Genomic DNA, 18263 nt, shown 5'->3' with positions numbered 1-18263 from the left:
CCGTGTTGTTGAGTTGGAAAGTAAGATTTTTGGGTTTCTGACTGGCAACGGCAGTCACGTGGAATAGGTTTATGTGCGCTTGTTTTGCAGACACTTGGTCGTCATGTCCATGATCAAGCTGCTGCCTGCTGGCAGCATCGTCTCTGCAACCGATCGTCTAACCATTCATGCCTCTAAAGACTTTAATCCCGCTGTTAAATCGCTTGTTGATACGCATCCATTCAACTCTTCAGTCCGTCTGTTTCTGCCATCTACCAGTCTCGATAACTCTTCCTTGGCTCTGCAACTGCCCGACTCCATCCCATATTACCATGCAAGACTCCCGCTGTCCTTTTTCATCTCATCCGAGTTTATCGATTCACACATCAAGTCAGGTCAGTATTTCTCGAATGTTTCTTGAAAACGATATTCACTAATCTTGTGTATCAATGTATAGGCTCATGCATTGCTTCCAGTATAGATACTAGAATCGATGTGGACGACTGTGTTGCATTGATCGAGCCTGGCCATTTAGTTCTCTCACTTACAAAAGATACCTATGAAAGTGCTGGGCTTACTGGTCACAAATGCAAAACTGATCCAACTAAATCTAGATATGGTAATCCATCAACTCGCCATTCTTTTGACATCAACATTGCTACTGACTGAATGTATTTTTGGATTGGCAATCTTTCATAGTTGTTACTATCGATCTTACCCAAAACACTTTCTCAAAGGGAAATAAGATGTACGATCGGATCAGTTGGGTATTCATGCATTCAATCACAGCGACATTCAAGTTTAACATCATATCCATCAAGACATCACTTGAATCATCCAGTAAGCAAATAGATGAATTCTACCACAATTAACTGGACTTTGAATTGCTTTGTTGCCAAACTCGTGTTTGAATCATGCATACTCAATATCTGATTCTATGTATAATAACTCTAGGTGCATCATCATTGATTCAAACAAAACAGATTGTGTTTCCAATGGATGCTCAAGTCAAGGAACTGTTCATCTCGCGTCAAATGATGCATATGAACAATATCTATATTCCAGATTTGTCCACTGGTCTTGTTCCAGGATTCGATTCTTCAGATGATGATTCCTCTAGGATTGCCATAGAGCTATTAGAATGGGTCGGCATGGCGAGTATTCGATCACAAAGGTAGACTTTAATCAGATTGAGTAGCCATGCATCTGTATTGTTTGAAATCTTCTAAATGCAATACTGGATACAATGTAGATTGTCTGCAACAGATAGCGTTGATTCGTTTATAGCCATGGTTGGATTGTACGAACCCTCTGTTTTGGGTGATTTGGTAATGATCACGTACAAGGGCTTCATTCCTCCATTATTCATTTCTAGAATTGTGGATGCTGCAGAGTGAGTTTTTTGTTTGATTTTCAACATATATCAGCATACTCAACACTTTGTACGATGCATATATAGCCAATGCATTTCAAAAAGTATAACAGAGATATCGAAATCTACAGCATGGGTCGCACTCCATGTTGCAGGAGATATTCATGCACCTGTATCGTGGAATCATCGCAATCATAGTATACTTGCAGGTGGTATCAATGACTATATGCTTATTTTTACCCACAAATCAATAGCCACTACTTCGTGTATATCATATACGATGGAATCTCTTGTCGCTCATAAATAATAATTGGTAATACAAACTACTTGCATTTTAAATACTCGATCAATACAAATAAATCTATTTTATTGGTGGTATAACTGCAGTATTTAGTTGAATGCGATCATGCGTGCATCGTCGCGCTAAGCGAATATATGAATCCACATCAACCATAAACGATCGGGATGTAGGATCAATCCCACATTCGGTTAAAACATCAATCACTTTTCCCAGGTTGTGTCGTTTTAGAATTGCCCTAATCATTGAATTTGGGTGATGATGCAACACTTTGACCAAATGTGCAAATGTCTCATACGGCACATCTATTCAAAAAAGCCATTGGATAATCAGTTGCATATACAAGGTTATTACCAAACGATTTCAACACATTGCTTGATTATAGTCTTTATCAACTACCTTTGAGTCTGTTTTCAGCGTGTGGTTTGAATTGAAGAATTCCTCCATCTACCTAATATCAAAACATACAGGTTAAAAATGAGTCATTATTTAAAAACGGATATACTGTATATCAAGCTTATGATTTACTTTTGGAACAGGTCGAAAGAGTTTACGATCTACAACGGATAACATCTTGACATCAAAGAAAGCCTGACACAAAACGGACAATCTTCCTCGCACCTTTGTTCCCACGGGTGCTGCAATCCTCTACAATATAGATGAATAACAGCAATTCGGCATAAATCTTGCAATCGATCAGGCTGTGAATCTATGGGCTGCCACTTACCTCGCACACCTCGCGCTGTAGCATTAAAGTCATTTCAGTCTTGGGAAAGGAAAACAAATATTTTTCCGTAGCTGCTTGTTTTATCCACATATGCAGCAGAGGCGACGAAATGGAATACGGAAGGTTTCCAACGATATGCACTTTGTCAAAGTGGGGTTGATTATCTAGTATGTATCTTGTCAGCAATAAAACTTTGATTTTGTAATTAAAAACACACTACAGAAAAGTAAGATCCAATACCTGGATTGGAATTGGAATTGGGTTGACTCAGACGATCGCATTCAACAGCCTCTGTCATGATCTGATTGAATAGCACCTGCTGATCACTTTCAAGCATATCTCCCAACAAGAATCTAAACCGACTTGGCACAGATGCTTGGAGTATCTGTCGAATGCAAGCCATGACGATCGAATATATTTAAACAGCACATGTTACATCATAGAGCAGCGGCAATGTATCAAGTGTGAATACAGCGGATAAATTACTTGAAGCATTGGAGCTACTGATGCATCTTTTTCGACAGCGACGAGATGTGTAACACCCAATTTAAGAAGACTTCTAGTTAAACCACCCGGGCCTGGACCCACTTCTACATGAAGAGTTTTTCCATCTCTCTTTTTGGCTACGGCATGTTGAGCAATACTATCTATATGAGCCATGATTCCAAAAGTCAGTCAAAACACATTCGAGTCGAACTGGAATAGGTCGAGTTGATCCAGTACCGGTAACACCCGGCCGGAGAAGAAAGTTTTGACCAAGTGCCTTTTTTGCATGAACATTGTATATGGATATTAGCTGAGGTAGTTTGGGTAGAGCCATTTCAGGATAAAATTTAAATGAGGCTGCTGATGAGTTGGAAATAAAACTCTACAAGTGGATAAACGCAAAAATTCTCGATAGTGCAAGCAAAACAACTCGAATACAAGTTTAAAGACCAAGCATGAGAACATGAATTCTTAATGAATATTCAAAGCAACTTCCAGTGTATAAATAACCATCCCAAAACATCTGAATTCAAGCCTTCTCGATTTTCCATCATGTCGCGAATAACCACCAAAATTGCTTCTCGATTGCCATCTGTTTGCGTTCGAGCTAGGCCAGCATTCATCTGTGCTAGCGTGAGCCTTTTTAATCCTCTAAACTCGACTCAATGGCTCAGATCATCGAGAGGATTCTCTACTACCGTCTTGTCCTCTGCACCTATTGACATCCCATCTAAATCGACTACCACCAATGGTCCTCTTAGCGGTATTCGTATCTTGGACTTGTCTAGAGTTCTTGCTGGCCCTTATTGCAGTTGAGTGGATAATTTAATCCCGATGTGTATTTTGCCACCCATACTTGATATGTTTGGTACTATTTTTTTGCATATTTTAAAACTAATCATAAACAACCTGCTTAAATAGCAATGATCTTGGGAGATATGGGGTAAATTGCTTGTATATTTCTAGTTGTATTTTTAAATGAATCTTGACCTTTGTTTTTAAATACATAGAGCGGAAGTCATCAAGGTCGAAAATACTGGATCGGGCGATGATACTCGCACATGGGTATGTATAAATCGTATCAAGTTTCATTCAACCAATGGTCTATACCAATACCATTCTAATTTCTACAATATCCAACCTCTTTAGGGTCCACCGTTTGCTCCCAACAAAGACGGATCTACTACAAATCAAGAGTCGGCTTACTTTTTAGGCGTCAATCGCAACAAAAAGTCGATTCAGGTCAATTTTAAAACTCCGCAAGGCTTAGCCATCATTAAAAAGCTTGCAGCGTCAGCAGACGTTCTTGTGGAAAATTATATTCCAGGAAAACTTGATGCCATAGGATTAGGCTACGAGGCAATGCAAAAAATCAACCCCAGATTGGTGTATGCCTCGATCACTGGCTATGGCCCTGATGGACCATACAAGTCTCATGCAGGATACGATCTGATTATTGAGGCTGAGGCTGGATTGATGCATATTACTGGTGAGCAAGATGGCCCCCCAGTAAAGGTGGGTGTGGCTGTAACAGACATCATCACTGGATTATATACCCATGGTGCGATCTTGGCTGCATTGATGGCTCGCAACCGTACTGGACGTGGCCAGAAAATCGATAGTTCATTGTTGGTGAGTTTAGCCCAATACATTGTTTTTTTGATGTTTTGGCTAACACGATATACTATGTAGGAATGCCAAGTTGCTGCGCTGGCTAACATTGCCCACAACTATCTTGTTGCAGGCCAAGAAGCCAAACGATGGGGAACGCAACACTCGGCAATTGTGCCTTATCAAGCCTTTCCTACCCAAGACGGTGACGTTGTTATTGGTGTAGGCAACGATAAACAGTTTGCAAAGCTATGCGAGGCCTTGAAACAGCCAGATTTAGCTTTCGAGGAAAAATTTGCAACCAATCGCAGCCGTGTTCAGAACCGTAAAGAGCTGGTAACTAATGTATCGAGGCAGACTGTAAAGCCAACTAATAGTATATTGACATTCAACTATGCTGTATATGTAGCTGGATATTCTTTGTCCATTGGTAAAAAAGTATACGAGGCAGGAAATGCTGGATATGCTCGACACTCTAGGCATTCCTTTTGGACCAGTCAATAATCTCGAACAAACATTCTCTCATCCACAAGTGCTGCATCGTAAGATGGTTGTTGAGGTGGATCATCCTAAATCTGGCAAGATCAAACTGGTTGGTGTTCCTGTCAAGTACAGCGACACGAAACCAAGTGTTCGACTTCCACCTCCGCTACTGGGACAGCATACTAGGAATGTTTTGGTGGATGATCTTGGATTTAGTGATGCCGAGGTGGATGAGCTTAAAGCTAAAGGAGTGGTTTGATTGAATTTTTGGCTGTTCATTTGATTCAATGTCTTGAATACCATGACTCAACCTATTGTGACTATAAAGACTCGCGAATATAGGATAATAAACATTTATCTCCTGGCATGAGATGTTCTCATCCTTTCATGAAAGTGGGTGGGCTTACACAAATATCATCTCCATCATACATTCTGTTACAAGTTTTATTGGGATTGAAAAATGGCATGCCGACAAACAAATTGCTTCAATTCGCCACTTTATAAAAGACAAACACGCCAACCTGCCCAATCTTGCTAGTTGAAACTTATCTACAAAAGAAACTATCTCAACACCGTCACTTTTGGAAATGGCTCCCTATCTTCGTACCCGCAAAAGCGATACCATTAAACCTACATCTCCAAATGCAAAGTCTTTAGCAGCTTCCGACTACGCTGCCATTCATAAAACGGTCGTTGCCAGTATCTCAAAAATGGGCCCAAACGTCACCTCTCAACTCACAGGCAAAAAAACCTTTCCTTCATCCAGTAAAATAGCCAAGAAGCACCAAATGTCGAGCGCAGTCAGTGCTCGGATCGTCCGTGAGCTCACCATAGATGTTCCCAAAAAAGACATAAATAAACGCAAGGCTGTTGCTGCCCAAGTCAGAAACCGCGCGGTTGTTAACGAGATTAGAAAGATGGTGAGTAGATGTGTACATCTTTGGATGGTTTAGAGCGTGTTTGATTAGATATGGCTACTGAGAAAAGTGGTTTGCGGTAATGGAATTGTGATTATGTTTAAACAATAGCTTTAAACTATCGATACTCATACTATCGAGTTCATACTTTTATCTTGATTGACATATTTACCCAACAACTGTATAAATGTATTCATGTACTATGCATGGAGTCGGATTAGAGTACGCGACATCAAACTAACCATTTGACCTTGTCAACAATATCTAGGGAGGAAATCCAATGAAGCTGCTCACAACTAACTCTGTCAAGACTGGGGTTGATGTTGGGTTTGTCACTCAATCTCGTCGCAACACAGCACCAACTGCTCTTGTTATCGGACGTGTAGGGAAAAAAGCTGCTACTCCGCGCTCCAAAGGAGTTTCACCTACAACTATGCGCAAAAAAGTAACAAAAACTGTTGCCTCTGAGATTCAAAAGCTTGGTAAGGGAAAACTTCCCGCTCCATCTGTGATTAAAGCTCGTGCTAGGATTGCCCCAGCCAAAATTGCTGTCAACACTGAGGTGAGTTTTTAAAGTGTAGGGTCATTTATATCAATACAAATCTGTTGACCCATAATTGTTCAAACAACTCTTGGAAATAGATTCTGAAGCGTGCGGCTGTCAAGGAAATCCGTAACAAGCGAAAGCCAATTTCGCCTCTCAAGTCTCCAAAGAAATCTACCGCATCCAAGAGTGGCGGATCCCTTGTCAAGGCCAAGACTCATTAGATCGCAAACACAAGTCTATTAGTATCTTACATGCCATGAGGATTAAAACGAGAAAATTGGTGCATAGACTGTTGTCAAAATGAAATCTTTCTCATATGGATGTTTGCTTTGAATGAATTGTCAAAGCGGGTTGAAGCAAAGTTGGAAGCGTTACAATGAATGAACAAAAGTGAAGTCGATAAAAGTGAAAATTCAAGAGTTGGCAAACTGCTGTTGCCATCAACTATTGCTCTACCAACACTGCAACTATTCCTTACTATTCTTTCAATGGGGTCATTTAAAGTGTTTAGAGATGAATTAGTGCATGTTGCCACGCCAAGCATGGACCACTGCGCAGCTACAGACACAGAGAGCCATTCTATTGCTGACCACAATGCACTGTCATTAAAGCCAGCAGCAGACAGTACAGAACAGCTTACCACCCCTCACACTCATCCAGAATGGTCAGATCCAGACTCGGCCCTTGCAGTTGTGTCTGCTCGCAGACAAGGCTTGAGGCCATCTACGGTCTTACTGAAACGCTCAATGTCGTTGCCTTGTCAGAAACATTGGACTGCTTTTACCGATCCTGCCATTCATATGCAGTCCATCTCAATGCCATTGTTGTCGGACGCGCTGCTCAATAAAGGCTTGGATCTTGCATCTACTGCTCATGTCAGACCTACTCAGACATGCATCAAGTCACTGTTGTCGCTTGCCTCGAATAGCACTACTGCAAGTGACCCAATCACCATTCCGCACTCTTCTCCAAAACGCAACTTTGGTGATGTTCAGCAATCCCTAGAATCATCGCCTTGCATCGGATCTACCCCACTTGCAGCATCTTGGACACTCTCCATTTGCCGCCATCCCTACACTCCCACCCAGCCATCTGTTACAAGTAACGCCAATCTTACTCAACCTGCATCTCTTTCTCTTATTCCACACACCACCTCACTTTCAACCCCATTAGCTTCACAACCCTCCAAATCCTCATCTTCAAGTACCATCTCTAACCCGGAATCTACTTCCCTAGTGGTCCATCTAACCACTTCAAACGAAGCCTATCCTACTCCTTTGAAATTGCAACCTGAATTAATTACAGATGGTTTGGCTGCACATCATAGCAACAAAGAAAACTGGGACGCTATCAGAAAAGTGTATTCTACAGATCGGACCAGAAGCAGGCGGGTAAAAATCAAGGCCAGTTTTCAACATAGCAGCGACAATAAGAATTTAGGCAATGTGGATCGTGTTCCATTGGCTGATATCACTCGGCGTATGCAGGCATCTCGCTATACTGGAAGTTCTGACTATACTACTTTTTCAATGGATGAATACGATAATGGCGTGGTTGCTTATAACAGTAATGCAGAAAATGTGCATTGTGGACACGGAAACACTAACCCATTTCAAGTGTCATCACAGTCCTCCACCCTCAAGGTGAGCTCCTACTTGTCCTAATTCTCATTTATACTCACTCTTGCTTGTATCATCAATGCCTTGATTCCAATTAACACTTTTTACTGTATGTCCAGGTTGCTACTGAGCCTAATCATCAAGACTCAATCTGTCCACCTGTGCATTTACCTCTCAAATCGAACCCTGCAATATCCACTGCATCTGCACCCCCTCAAAAACAAACTGTATCTAGGCTTGTACGAGCATCTGCTGGGCAAACCACACGTCAACCGCTTTTGAAAAACGCGGTACATGTGCATAAATCTTTTCAAGTAACCAAGGAAGGTGAAGATACGACAAAAAGGCTTCATCCCTCAAATGAAGCTTTAGGAAAGCCAAAGCCTGCGCGTAAACCCAAGCCCATATCAGCCCTTAGGTCTATGCGATAATTGCATATTGATTTGTCAGCAGTATAAGAGTGGTATATTACTATGAATCGTGAATGCAGTCCTGCCTAAATCTTTCCACACTATAAAGGGCTATGGCTTATGGACTCTTGTGATTTGAAAGTGGTTTACCAGCTCAATAAAAAATGTGTTTGCTGAAAATAATTTGAAATGGTGAGATTCGAATGCATTCGAGGTTGAGTCCGTGTAGGGTTTAGAATCTCAGCAATGCATCAAGGCTGTGGATCAAAAGGGTTGAGGATACAGAACAGTTGGATTCTAAGCAGTATATTTCAAGATTCAAGTATGATATCAATTCCTTTATTTAGAAATCTTTTCAGTGAGTTCGGGAATCGCCTATATAAATGTACCCACACCCCAAAGTAGTCAGTACCACTCGTCAAATGATTCAGCCATCTAGTTCAATGGCATGCATTGACATGACATAAAAAATGTTACCTTGAAAAGATCGGCAACCAAACCATAGTCGGACACCTGGAAAATGGGTGCCTCGGGATCTTTGTTAATAGCGACAATAGTCTTGGAGTCTTTCATACCCGCTAAATGCTATATTCCGTAATTCCAGAAACATCAATACGACACATTTCATCACCTTAAATGTACAACAAAGCAGACTCAGCTTTACCTGAATGGCACCAGAGATACCAACAGCAATGTACAGTTCGGGTGCAATGATCTTGCCAGTTTGGCCAATTTGCAGATCGTTACCAACAAATCCAGCATCGACAGCAGCACGAGAAGCGCCAACAGTACCACCCAGTTTATCAGCAAGGTCGTAGAGCATTTTGAAATTTTCTCCACTCTTCATGCCACGACCACCACCAATGACAATTTTGGCACTGGCAAGTTCAGGACGATCGCTTTTGGCAACTTCTTCACTGACCCATTGTGCAAGTGCTAGAAAAAGTGGATAAAGTAGTTGTTTTGCAAGTAGATTTAGTCAGGTTTAGTATTTGTAGTCCAAGACACATATTTACAGCCAGGTTCACGTAAAATGAAGTACCAGACAAGTGTCAAAATACATAGTATAAATAGTCAGTCTCACAATAGTTCCCATTAAATATACTGGTCAGGACTCTGGTTTTCTTGGCAAAAGTTGATTTTTCTCCATGTTTGTTTTTGTATAAAAAACAGGACAAATGTTTACAGTTCCAATAAATCCAGACTCGTTCAATTTCCTTCCCTTTTCATCCAAATCAAATATCGAGTAATCGATTTGGAGACCACTGTTGCATCTCTAGCATGTGCAATTTGTTGGAGTCAAAACGTGCCAGAATTTGAACACAAGTAGTTTTACAGAGTTTGACATCAAAACAGTCAAGCCCAATATTTGATTCCAATCTTGGTGACTGTACAATGTATGATTATACCAAAAATGATCAAAGATACGCTCCAAACTATAGTTTGTATGACGAGCATTGTGTTTTAAAGAGTCGAGAAACCAAAATCAATCTCCAATAGAAAAGTGCAATGGATATTCAACCATTGTCCATTCCAGATCATCACTGCAAGATCAATGCAGGTTACATTTTACGTGAATATGGCAATAAATCAAAATAACATACGTTGAGCAGCAGCAACAGTAGAATCTTCAGAGACAGCAGAGCCGCCTGAAGCAGCAGCAGCAGGGAAAGCAGTGGTGCGGATAGTAATAAACTTGACGGGATCCTTTGACTTGACCTGCGCAATAGCGTTGCCTAATGAATCAAGAGTCAATCAAGACAGAATTAAAAGTATTTTCTGTTGGTATAAGCCAACACAATAGATTGGATGGATCTCTACCTACCAGCATAGATTGGACGCTTAAAAGTGTCGACACCTTCGATCTGGATGACATCTGAAATAGGAGAAGCATCACATACAGCAGCAGCACGGGGCAAGACATTCTTTCCGAAAGCAGTGTGGGCTGCAATAATATGAGTGAAGCCACCAGCCTTAGTAGTCTCGACGACTAATGGGGCAATCATCTCGGCCAGATCATGGGCATAGACATCGCTCTTGGCAACAACCACTTTGGAAACGCCAGCAATAGCTGCAGTTTGAGTGGCAATGGCAGCAGCGGTGGATGGAGAAGAAGCAATAAGAGCTGTGACTGGGAACCCAAACTGGGACGCAGCAGTGACAGCATTGAAGGAGGATGAGCTGAGCTTGCCGTTCTTGTGCTCAATCAAGACCAATGTTGACTTGTAGTTCTTTGGAATGCTCAAGTTGATCACGCTGCGGTTGGCTGCCAACCTGGCCTAGTGTTGGACATGCCAATATATTTGTGAATCAATGCAATCGGCAGATGAAGAATATGAAATGCGGTTAGCAGTCAATCTACATATGTGCATGGTAATGATAAGGAATGGCTTGCAGTCCAATAGAGGATCATGCTGGATAGCATGAATTAAAGCAGAGCCTAGTGTCATCAGTACTAATAGAAACACACTCTTGCCTGGTAGAGAGAAGAGCATACTGTGCGATACATGGCTTGAATGGTCCTGACAGCAGATCTGAATGTAAATGGTGAAGCCAAGAATCGGGTTGTAATTCATCAGTTTTTGATTTTAAAAGTTTCCCTTGAACAATTGATATTCTGTCGGATCGCCTTGATTGCTCACTATTACTACTATGATTGATACAGAGGAGGCTGATGTGTACATCAACAGTCGTAATGAATGGTACACTGATGCTGCCAGCTACTGGGAACAGATCGAACGTATGCTTTCGTTGCACATATATTGCCAATTATCCTGCTTTTATTGAAACTATAATGGTTGGTATATTTAGCTACAGTCCAAGGCATGCTGGGAGGATTTGGATTTCTGACTCATATTGATGCAAAAGGATCATCTTCGTTTATTTCCGAGTTTGTCGCTTCAGACACTGACTCTCCACCAAGGCTCGATACCAAGAAAGCATGTGGCAAGTATCAACACTGAAATCATGCCAAGCAAAAACCGTATATTCACGCTATTTATATTAGACTGTGGTGCTGGCATTGGTCGAGTATCAGAAACGTTTTTATTAAAGACATTTGACAGAGTAGACTTGGTGGAGCAAAATGCACAGTTTTTAAATACAGCCAAAGCCAATTTTAAAGAAAATGGTTTGGACAATCGTGTGGATGCATATATCCCTTTAGGACTGCAGGAATTTTCTCCAGAGGTATCTAGCTTTGCCAATTGGACTGTGTTTTGCTAAACTGACTCATGTATTCATTCATGGTTGTAGGAAGGTCAATATGACCTGATTTGGTGTCAGTGGGTACTTGGACATCTTAAAGATGGTATTTTTGATCACTGATTACCTCAACCCTATAGTCTGACTTGCCAACGCATGCTAACTCTACAACATAGATGATCTAGTAAGTTTTTTTCAGCGATGCAAAAAGGGTCTCAAGCCAAATGGTATGATTGGTGTTAAGGAAAATATTGCGCACCAAGGCATTCTGATTGACAAAGAGGACAGCAGTATGACCAGATGTGAGGAGATTCTTGTTGAAATCATGCATCGTGCTGGACTCACGATTGTCAAGCAGGAAACGCAATCTGGATTCCCAAAAGAACTGTTTGCTGTTAAAATGTAAGACTAATTTGGTTGTGGTTGTGCCATCAAGTCGCTATACTCATTGATACTATGGCTACGCGATATGAATTAAACTATGCAGGTTTCTGCTCAGCTAAACACGCTATTGGATCTCGTCAAGTTTGACTTGAGTTTCTTACCACCGTTTGTCCAGTCTAAATGGTCCGGTGGTATAGCTTAGCCAGTAGTTTTAAATGAAAATATACTTTAGATAAACTTTATTCCAGTATTGCCGTCATTGCTGTTGAATATCTGCGCTTTGCCCTGTTTGGCAAGAACATCCAATACTTTTTTGATGATTTCTTCAGGAATACCATGAAATGCTAGATTATGAAATGGGATTGAAAGAGTTTTTGCAGATTGTTAGAAGCCATGGATTGATATTCGAGATATAATACAACTTACATTCGCCCTCTGTTTCGTCTCCACAAAAGACTTCGTAGGTAGTGCACACTGTTCCTGTCCGCCCAGTATTAAAAACCTACACAACACACGAGTCAATGCTGCACACATGAATGTACCATTTAAAAAGCTTACCCATGTATACACCTGACTCGCCCATTCTTCAGGCGTTCGCCAGTAGATTAAACATCTGTTTTTATCTTTCGATTCCCACTCGGCCATCTTCATAACACTAACAAGGTGATCCAAAATCAATACCAACGACTCTCTCGACAACGATCCTAGCCAAAAACGACTCGATCAGATCCAATGTATTGATCTTGACCCACCAAGCAGTGTAGACAACAATGACCAACATACTTTGGATCTTGGGGTTATGAAACGGTTCAAGCTTTCCAACCGATTCGTTTACATCGATTATAAATGTGCGGGTGTGCTGGGAGTGTGAGAGAACAAGGTCACACCATAGCTGTCGCTGTTTATGCCATGTATCCAGTGTAGGCTGATGACTGCCTTTCCCTATCGGGCTTCAAGTTAACCCACAGTATGGTATGCTTGAATAGGATTGCAGTATACACTTACGTAAAAAAAGGAGGAAAGCTGTATACGGATGGGTACTCAAACTGCGATGACATGGGCACTGGCTTTCTAGATACACTAGACTCGGAGGTCAAGTATTGGAATAGATTTTCAACGCAACATTTCAAATATTTACTCATTTCACAAATCACAACGGTCGCTATGAGAAAATGTCGGATTGTTTATTACACAAGTAGATGTGGAGTATAGGTTGGCTGCATGTTCAATCAGTAGTTGGATGATGTTGTAGTTAAGCATGATGAAATGGCAAGCAATTGATATTGAAAAAAGCGGTAATCCAACTATTGGCTTATTTGCTGATAGTATATTCAGACCAGATCTATTAGATGCCAGACTAGGCTAAAATTCAATCAAATCACTGTCGATATGTATTCAGCATTTTAAAATGGGTCGAATCCAAACAGCTTTTCAGCTGTAGGCTGCAAATCAAAAGGTTGAGCCAAATCAGCACCAATTTTATCGCCATCATCAACATTTCTCAAGCCCAAGCTAACACAGCCGCTTCCAGTAGCCTTGGTATAGGTATGATGGGATAGCGACGCAACATTCTGAAAAGTAGATTCAATAGATTTAGACCCACATTCGCCATTATATATCGGTGCAGTAAGCAATGGAGTAAACGTTCGTCGTAACATGCGTAGCATATCCAAGTGCTTGTGTAAAACACACCAATAGACTAGACAATTTTCTATGAACTGGATAAACTTTTCGTGAATGGTGTCAATGCCAGATTGAGTGTGTAGTCCGGCCTGGTAGTGTAAATGAGCTTCGTGAGGCTTATATCCAACTCGAGCTACAATCCATATAAGTTTTGCTGCTGGAAGAATCGTGCAATGGAATCCTGGTGGCATATACAAACCATATCGATTATGCACTAGCATGGTGGTAACAATACGCTCAACTACAAGTGCCGAGTCAACACAGATGGAAAAGATAGGATCGGAGCACACAACACTGTGCAAACCCAGATCCGCCATTCGTGCTAGATTTGGCAAGTGCAACTCAATCAATGATGAGTGGTATAGAGCGAGAATGTATGCATCGCGCCAGGTTTGTCTAAACAATAACTTGGGTTGTGGAAAGTAGATGGAGTGTGGATGTTGCAAGAGTTTAGGAAGTTGGGCTAGCCAACTATGCAGATCGTTATGAATTTCATGTCTGTCAGCTGAAATCTTGTTGAGAATATTGATTGAAGAGTTTAGTGGGTCCAATTCAGCTTCAAAAATACAAAGCTTGTGTAATCGAGTTGTGATATGAAGCAGCTCTGATAAACGATCGATATTTCCAAAAAACGTATCTGGCAAGGCAAAAGTTTTGTTTTGGTGTTCATCATAAATAGCAACAAGGACCGGCTCTGAATCAGCAGCTTTTTCTCCCATAGAAAGGCAGGGAGAACTTTTAGTCATAGTAGGTTTGGACAATAAAAAAGAATTGTCTTTACGCTTGATGCCCATCTCCCATTCAGATTCCTGACTTTCACGATTGGCGGTAATGAAGCTTAGATCCGCAGGGTAGGGAACAAGCTTTGGGCTTGACTCTTGAATGCTAAAAGGCATTCGGTTAGAAATTGCACCTTCACGATCACACTCGTACAAAATCCACCAAATAGTGCGTCGAAGCTGCTGCTCTAAAGGGGATACATTGCTTGGATAGCGTACTTCGTTGTGCAATCCAAGTAAATGGGCCATTGACACGGCATTATTTGTGCATAACCAAGCCTTGTCACACCATCCAATACCTATCGAGGTTAAAAAATTGCATCAGTAGAGTGCGAGGAATTCAAGATTAATGCAAGAAAAATAGGCCAAAGCTTACCAACACACCACCATGACAGTAGTAGCATGCCTAGAATGTTTGTATAAGAAGGACCTTCCAACAACACATCACCCATCATATTTATAGCCCGCTCGAAATAAGCTTTGCCCTTGTGGTAGAGAGGAGCACCACGCCGAGGTCTGGTGGTATAGCGTGCTGTAACAGCATGGGCTGCATTCAAAATAAACGGACTGTTGAGAGAGATATAGGGATTGTCTACCGTAAGAAGAGGAAAGGCCGAACAGATATGTTGATGGAGAATAGTGTATACTTCAAAACTGAATCGAGGCAGGTCATCAACAGAAGATGCGTCGGGTATAGATGGTATGGGATGAGATTGAAAATACGACGACGCACATTCTTGCAATTGTTGTGACTGGGTTGTACTATCTTGAAAAAGTGAATGGTCGGATAGAGTAGATTGATCAGTGCTGATGGATGGACTGGCGGAATGTTGGGTTGCAGAAGGTGACCTGGAATGGCTTGGTTGTAGCAAGGAAGGTTGATGTGACATGGCGAATGCAGGATTCATAGAAGTAGGCGCAAGACCATTTTGATTTTCGGGCGCTACTTGATTGAGCTTAAGCTCAAGTTCCAAGAGTCTTTGTTCCATGACCCTCATGGTTTGCATATGATTTGGAGATGGAGTCCAGGCAGGTGTTTTGCGTTGCTGATGGTTGTTACGACGTTGCTGTACTGAATAAATGCAAACCAACTGTCGAGCAATGCATTCAGTGCAGGATGGACGACCGCCTTCACATCGTACTTTCTAGTAAACATTGAAAAGTTAGCATGCAATTCAAAGAATGGTATCAGCAACAGTCTTGTCTCTGCTGGGACAGACAGTGCTCGAATGATAAATGACATTTATCGGGTTGCACGAGTCAACCTTTTATTGAGCATATTATATGCCAACCTTTTGTCGACAAGATTCACAGGCCTTGCGGGTCTGAGGTAAAGCGGATGCGGCATGTTTCGATCTTCTTGTCGAAGCAGGGGTAGCTCGAGATGGGCGGGGATGGGATGCCATAAGAGAATCGTGACCATTTGGCTTAGAAACACTCATGGTATCAAAAGTGCTTCCATTGCAATTTTCATCTGAAATGTCCATTGAATAAGTCGGCCAGCTTCGAGCTGCTCGTCGCAGTTTTATAACAAATCACACTTTACGGCCATTTATTCGGCCGAGACGGTCACGTGAAATGTGGCCTTACCACTTAGTTGGTATCATTCCACTGTGGGCTGGACTCGCTCAAAACATTCTGGCTGCAGCGCCGGGTGTGGCTTGCCTTACAGCCATATTCACATAACATTAAATGTGGATTCAAGCAGACAGTCTCACAATAGTTCCCATTAAATATACTGGTCAGGACTCTAATTTTCTTGGCAAAAGTTGATTTTTCTCCATGTTTGTTTTTGTATAAAAAACAGGACAAATGTTTACAGTTCCAATAAATCCAGACTCGTTCAATTTCCTTCCCTTTTCATCCAAATCAAATATCGAGTAATCGATTTGGAGACCACTGTTGCATCTCTAGCATGTGCAATTTGTTGGAGTCAAAACGTGCCAGAATTTGAACACAAGTAGTTTTACAGAGTTTGACATCAAAACAGTCAAGCCCAACATTTGATTCCAATCTTGGTGACTGTACAATGCATGATTATACCAAAAATGATCAAAGATACGCTCCAAACTATAGTTTGTATGACGAGCATTGTGTTTTAACGAGTCGAGAAACCAAAATCAATCTCCAATAGAAAAGTGCAATGGATATTCAACCATTGTCCATTCCAGATCATCACTGCAAGATCAATGCAGGTTACATTATACGTGAATGTGGCAGCGTTAGCCCTGCACTCGTTCAGTTATTTATTATCATATAGGTGTCAGCAGCTCACAGTTTGTCAAAACAGGATTTTTGGCAAACACAAAATCTACTTCAAAATCTACTGTGGCCATACTAGCCTCGCTAATCAAGTTTGCTTTCTGGTCTAGCCTTTTGGCTCGACTATCCTTGCTGTCCTGACTAAGCCGCTGCTCTGGCTCTTGAAGTAATTGCTTTGACACGATGTCGATAATAAATGAAACGCAGCCGTCCAACTCAAAGTGGTCAACTGTGGTGTCTATACCCGAAGCCCGCATAGCTGTGTAAAGATCCATAATGAACCCTTTTTCAAAAGGAAACGCAAAGTCAATCATGCATGTGTGTGCATGGTCTGGATGCAAGTGGGAATTGCCGCTTTTCGTTTTGGTGGAAATCAGCGGCTTAGGTATACTTGCTGTGCTGGCAGAAACATGACTGTCCAAAACAGTAGTAACAGACTCGGATGAAACAGTCGCATCAATGCGGTATTGAATACGAACTGCCAGGTCGGTTATGGGTATAGGAGTGGCTGTTGCATTACTGGTATCAAGGTTTGTATCACTACAAGGATTAGATACCTCAGTTGCATTGTCGTATGGCTGTGAGGAACGCAGGCATGAGCTGGGTGGGATAAGTAAAGAAATTTTACCACGGATCGACTGGGTAATGTCCGAGTATCTCAGCGATAGCAATGTGGCAGTAATGGACGGATCCGGCAGTCTGATGGGAAAAGTAGTTGCAGAAAACACAACATGGTGAAGCGCTTGGCGTTCTTCTGCTTCAGCAGAAATTGGAGGCACTCCATACACGACGATGGTTGGAACTGACGTATAGCTTCCAGTACGCAGCGAGCGAATACTGCGCGAGGAGGGATACGAAGGTGACGAGTTGGATGTATGGGCAGTGCTGGGATAACGTGCTTCTGATGGCTCGAATAAATCGGAATGACGAGATCGTGAAATGGATTTAGTTTTCACAGAAGCAACAGAATTGCATGCCTTTTGAAAAGGCTGCACAACTGTTTCCTCTAAAAGGTAGTCTGGCTGATGTAACCACCAACGAAGAGGCTCAAACGAGCCTGACCTAAAAATACGATCGTGGGAAACAGTGGTTAGGGTTGGACAGATAATCTGCGACTGCGTTGGTTCATTTTTTGTCACATACCAAGTTGGATGGACTCGTTGACTAGATGAGCGATGCATCAAAGTAGATGAAATAAGATGCCAACAGCTAAAGAGTAAGTTCGAGGTTAGTGATTGAAATCAATGATACGTATACTGTCAAATAGGCGTATCAAGAGAACGATGGACTCGAAACTAAACTGCAAGATTGGTTTAGAAAAGGAAAAGATCGAATTACATTAATATATATCGTGCTTTACAAAAAGCACTATGTTTTACAATCACATAACCAGTGGCAATCACTCAAGCAGGTGCGCAGTGTACTAGAATGTGCTTTTGTGAACGATTATTGCTCATTATATATTGGTGTGGCTGAATGAATTCTGCAATCTCCATTTCAAT

The 18263-nt window shown here is 41.6% G+C and overlaps 11 protein-coding genes across 11 annotated transcripts; 6 read left to right on the top strand and 5 right to left on the bottom strand.

Moving 5' to 3' along the window:
* Positions 1-103: 103 nt before the first annotated feature.
* On the top strand, positions 104-1658 carry BATDEDRAFT_21684 (uncharacterized protein; the record flags this gene model as incomplete). The annotated part of the gene is made up of 5 exons (XM_006675288.1): positions 104-374; positions 437-598; positions 934-1153; positions 1232-1372; positions 1439-1658. The coding sequence occupies 5 exons, from the start codon at positions 104-106 to the stop codon at positions 1656-1658; spliced, it is 1014 nt and encodes a 337-aa protein (XP_006675351.1).
* Positions 1659-1712: 54 nt separating this feature from the next.
* Positions 1713-3196, bottom strand: BATDEDRAFT_85801 (uncharacterized protein; the record flags this gene model as incomplete). Its single annotated transcript, XM_006675953.1, has 7 exons — positions 1713-1954; positions 2049-2100; positions 2178-2297; positions 2377-2540; positions 2617-2761; positions 2863-3023; positions 3100-3196. The coding sequence occupies 7 exons, from the start codon at positions 3194-3196 to the stop codon at positions 1713-1715; spliced, it is 981 nt and encodes a 326-aa protein (XP_006676016.1).
* Positions 3197-3414: 218 nt separating this feature from the next.
* Positions 3415-5215, top strand: BATDEDRAFT_9127 (uncharacterized protein; the record flags this gene model as incomplete). The annotated part of the gene is made up of 6 exons (XM_006675020.1): positions 3415-3673; positions 3784-3805; positions 3873-3927; positions 4012-4494; positions 4555-4833; positions 4913-5215. The coding sequence occupies 6 exons, from the start codon at positions 3415-3417 to the stop codon at positions 5213-5215; spliced, it is 1401 nt and encodes a 466-aa protein (XP_006675083.1).
* A 328-nt stretch (positions 5216-5543) lies between these two features.
* BATDEDRAFT_85476 (uncharacterized protein) lies at positions 5544-6641 on the top strand (the record flags this gene model as incomplete). Its single annotated transcript, XM_006676246.1, has 3 exons — positions 5544-5876; positions 6142-6435; positions 6516-6641. 3 exons carry the CDS (start codon positions 5544-5546, stop codon positions 6639-6641), a joined length of 753 nt encoding a protein of 250 aa, XP_006676309.1.
* A 271-nt stretch (positions 6642-6912) lies between these two features.
* On the top strand, positions 6913-7743 carry BATDEDRAFT_36420 (uncharacterized protein; the record flags this gene model as incomplete). The annotated part of the gene is made up of 1 exon (XM_006675796.1): positions 6913-7743. A coding segment is annotated over exon 1 (780 nt), but the record flags the coding sequence as incomplete, so codon positions are not given.
* Positions 7744-7786: 43 nt separating this feature from the next.
* Positions 7787-8625, top strand: BATDEDRAFT_36419 (uncharacterized protein). The gene is made up of 2 exons (XM_006675795.1): positions 7787-8063; positions 8159-8625. The coding sequence occupies exons 1-2, from the start codon at positions 7902-7904 to the stop codon at positions 8468-8470; spliced, it is 474 nt and encodes a 157-aa protein (XP_006675858.1). The 5' UTR covers positions 7787-7901; the 3' UTR covers positions 8471-8625.
* Positions 8626-8761: 136 nt separating this feature from the next.
* Positions 8762-10996, bottom strand: BATDEDRAFT_18359 (uncharacterized protein). The gene is made up of 6 exons (XM_006675106.1): positions 10926-10996; positions 10275-10728; positions 10054-10185; positions 9114-9385; positions 8927-9034; positions 8762-8824 (listed from the first exon to the last, which is right to left on the bottom strand). Exons 1-6 carry the CDS (start codon positions 10956-10958, stop codon positions 8789-8791), a joined length of 1035 nt encoding a protein of 344 aa, XP_006675169.1. The 5' UTR covers positions 10959-10996; the 3' UTR covers positions 8762-8788.
* Positions 10997-11077: 81 nt separating this feature from the next.
* Positions 11078-12271, top strand: BATDEDRAFT_36418 (N-terminal protein methyltransferase). The gene is made up of 6 exons (XM_006675794.1): positions 11078-11189; positions 11261-11395; positions 11457-11638; positions 11705-11759; positions 11830-12055; positions 12141-12271. The coding sequence occupies exons 1-6, from the start codon at positions 11102-11104 to the stop codon at positions 12154-12156; spliced, it is 702 nt and encodes a 233-aa protein (XP_006675857.1). The 5' UTR covers positions 11078-11101; the 3' UTR covers positions 12157-12271.
* Positions 12266-13095, bottom strand: BATDEDRAFT_21677 (ESCRT-II subunit protein VPS25; the record flags this gene model as incomplete). Its single annotated transcript, XM_006675287.1, has 5 exons — positions 12266-12381; positions 12464-12539; positions 12596-12741; positions 12821-12987; positions 13043-13095. The coding sequence occupies 5 exons, from the start codon at positions 13093-13095 to the stop codon at positions 12266-12268; spliced, it is 558 nt and encodes a 185-aa protein (XP_006675350.1).
* A 106-nt stretch (positions 13096-13201) lies between these two features.
* On the bottom strand, positions 13202-15986 carry BATDEDRAFT_34038 (uncharacterized protein; the record flags this gene model as incomplete). Its single annotated transcript, XM_006675671.1, has 3 exons — positions 13202-14798; positions 14876-15644; positions 15792-15986. The coding sequence occupies 3 exons, from the start codon at positions 15984-15986 to the stop codon at positions 13441-13443; spliced, it is 2322 nt and encodes a 773-aa protein (XP_006675734.1). The 3' UTR covers positions 13202-13440.
* Positions 15987-16751: 765 nt separating this feature from the next.
* Positions 16752-17942, bottom strand: BATDEDRAFT_85800 (uncharacterized protein; the record flags this gene model as incomplete). The annotated part of the gene is made up of 1 exon (XM_006675952.1): positions 16752-17942. One exon carries the CDS (start codon positions 17940-17942, stop codon positions 16752-16754), a length of 1191 nt encoding a protein of 396 aa, XP_006676015.1.
* Between the last annotated feature and the right edge of the window lie 321 nt (positions 17943-18263).

Source organism: Batrachochytrium dendrobatidis, assembly GCF_000203795.2.
Source record: "Batrachochytrium dendrobatidis JAM81 unplaced genomic scaffold BATDEscaffold_1, whole genome shotgun sequence".
Classification (NCBI taxonomy): domain Eukaryota; kingdom Fungi; phylum Chytridiomycota; class Chytridiomycetes; order Rhizophydiales; genus Batrachochytrium; species Batrachochytrium dendrobatidis.
The sequence above is the reverse complement of the archived record's forward strand: the minus strand, read 5'-3'. Positions and strand labels throughout refer to the sequence as shown.

Excerpts from the sequence above, each read along its gene's own strand:
- BATDEDRAFT_36419 (XM_006675795.1), top strand. The coding sequence starts at position 7,902 with ATGCAGGCATCTCGCTATACTGGAAGTTCTGACTATACTACTTTTTCA. Across the intron at positions 8,064-8,158 it reads CACAGTCCTCCACCCTCAAG|GTTGCTACTGAGCCTAATCA; the intron begins GTGAGCTCCTAC and ends CTGTATGTCCAG.
- BATDEDRAFT_18359 (XM_006675106.1), bottom strand. The coding sequence starts at position 10,958 with ATGTATCGCACAGTATGCTCTTCTCTCTACCAG. Across the intron at positions 10,729-10,925 it reads TATGCTCTTCTCTCTACCAG|GCCAGGTTGGCAGCCAACCG; the intron begins GCAAGAGTGTGT and ends GTCCAACACTAG. Across the intron at positions 9,035-9,113 it reads GTATCTCTGGTGCCATTCAG|CATTTAGCGGGTATGAAAGA; the intron begins GTAAAGCTGAGT and ends TACGGAATATAG.
- BATDEDRAFT_36418 (XM_006675794.1), top strand. The coding sequence starts at position 11,102 with ATGATTGATACAGAGGAGGCTGATGTGTACATCAACAGTCGTAATGAA. Across the intron at positions 11,639-11,704 it reads TGCAGGAATTTTCTCCAGAG|GAAGGTCAATATGACCTGAT; the intron begins GTATCTAGCTTT and ends TCATGGTTGTAG. Across the intron at positions 11,760-11,829 it reads ACTTGGACATCTTAAAGATG|ATGATCTAGTAAGTTTTTTT; the intron begins GTATTTTTGATC and ends TCTACAACATAG.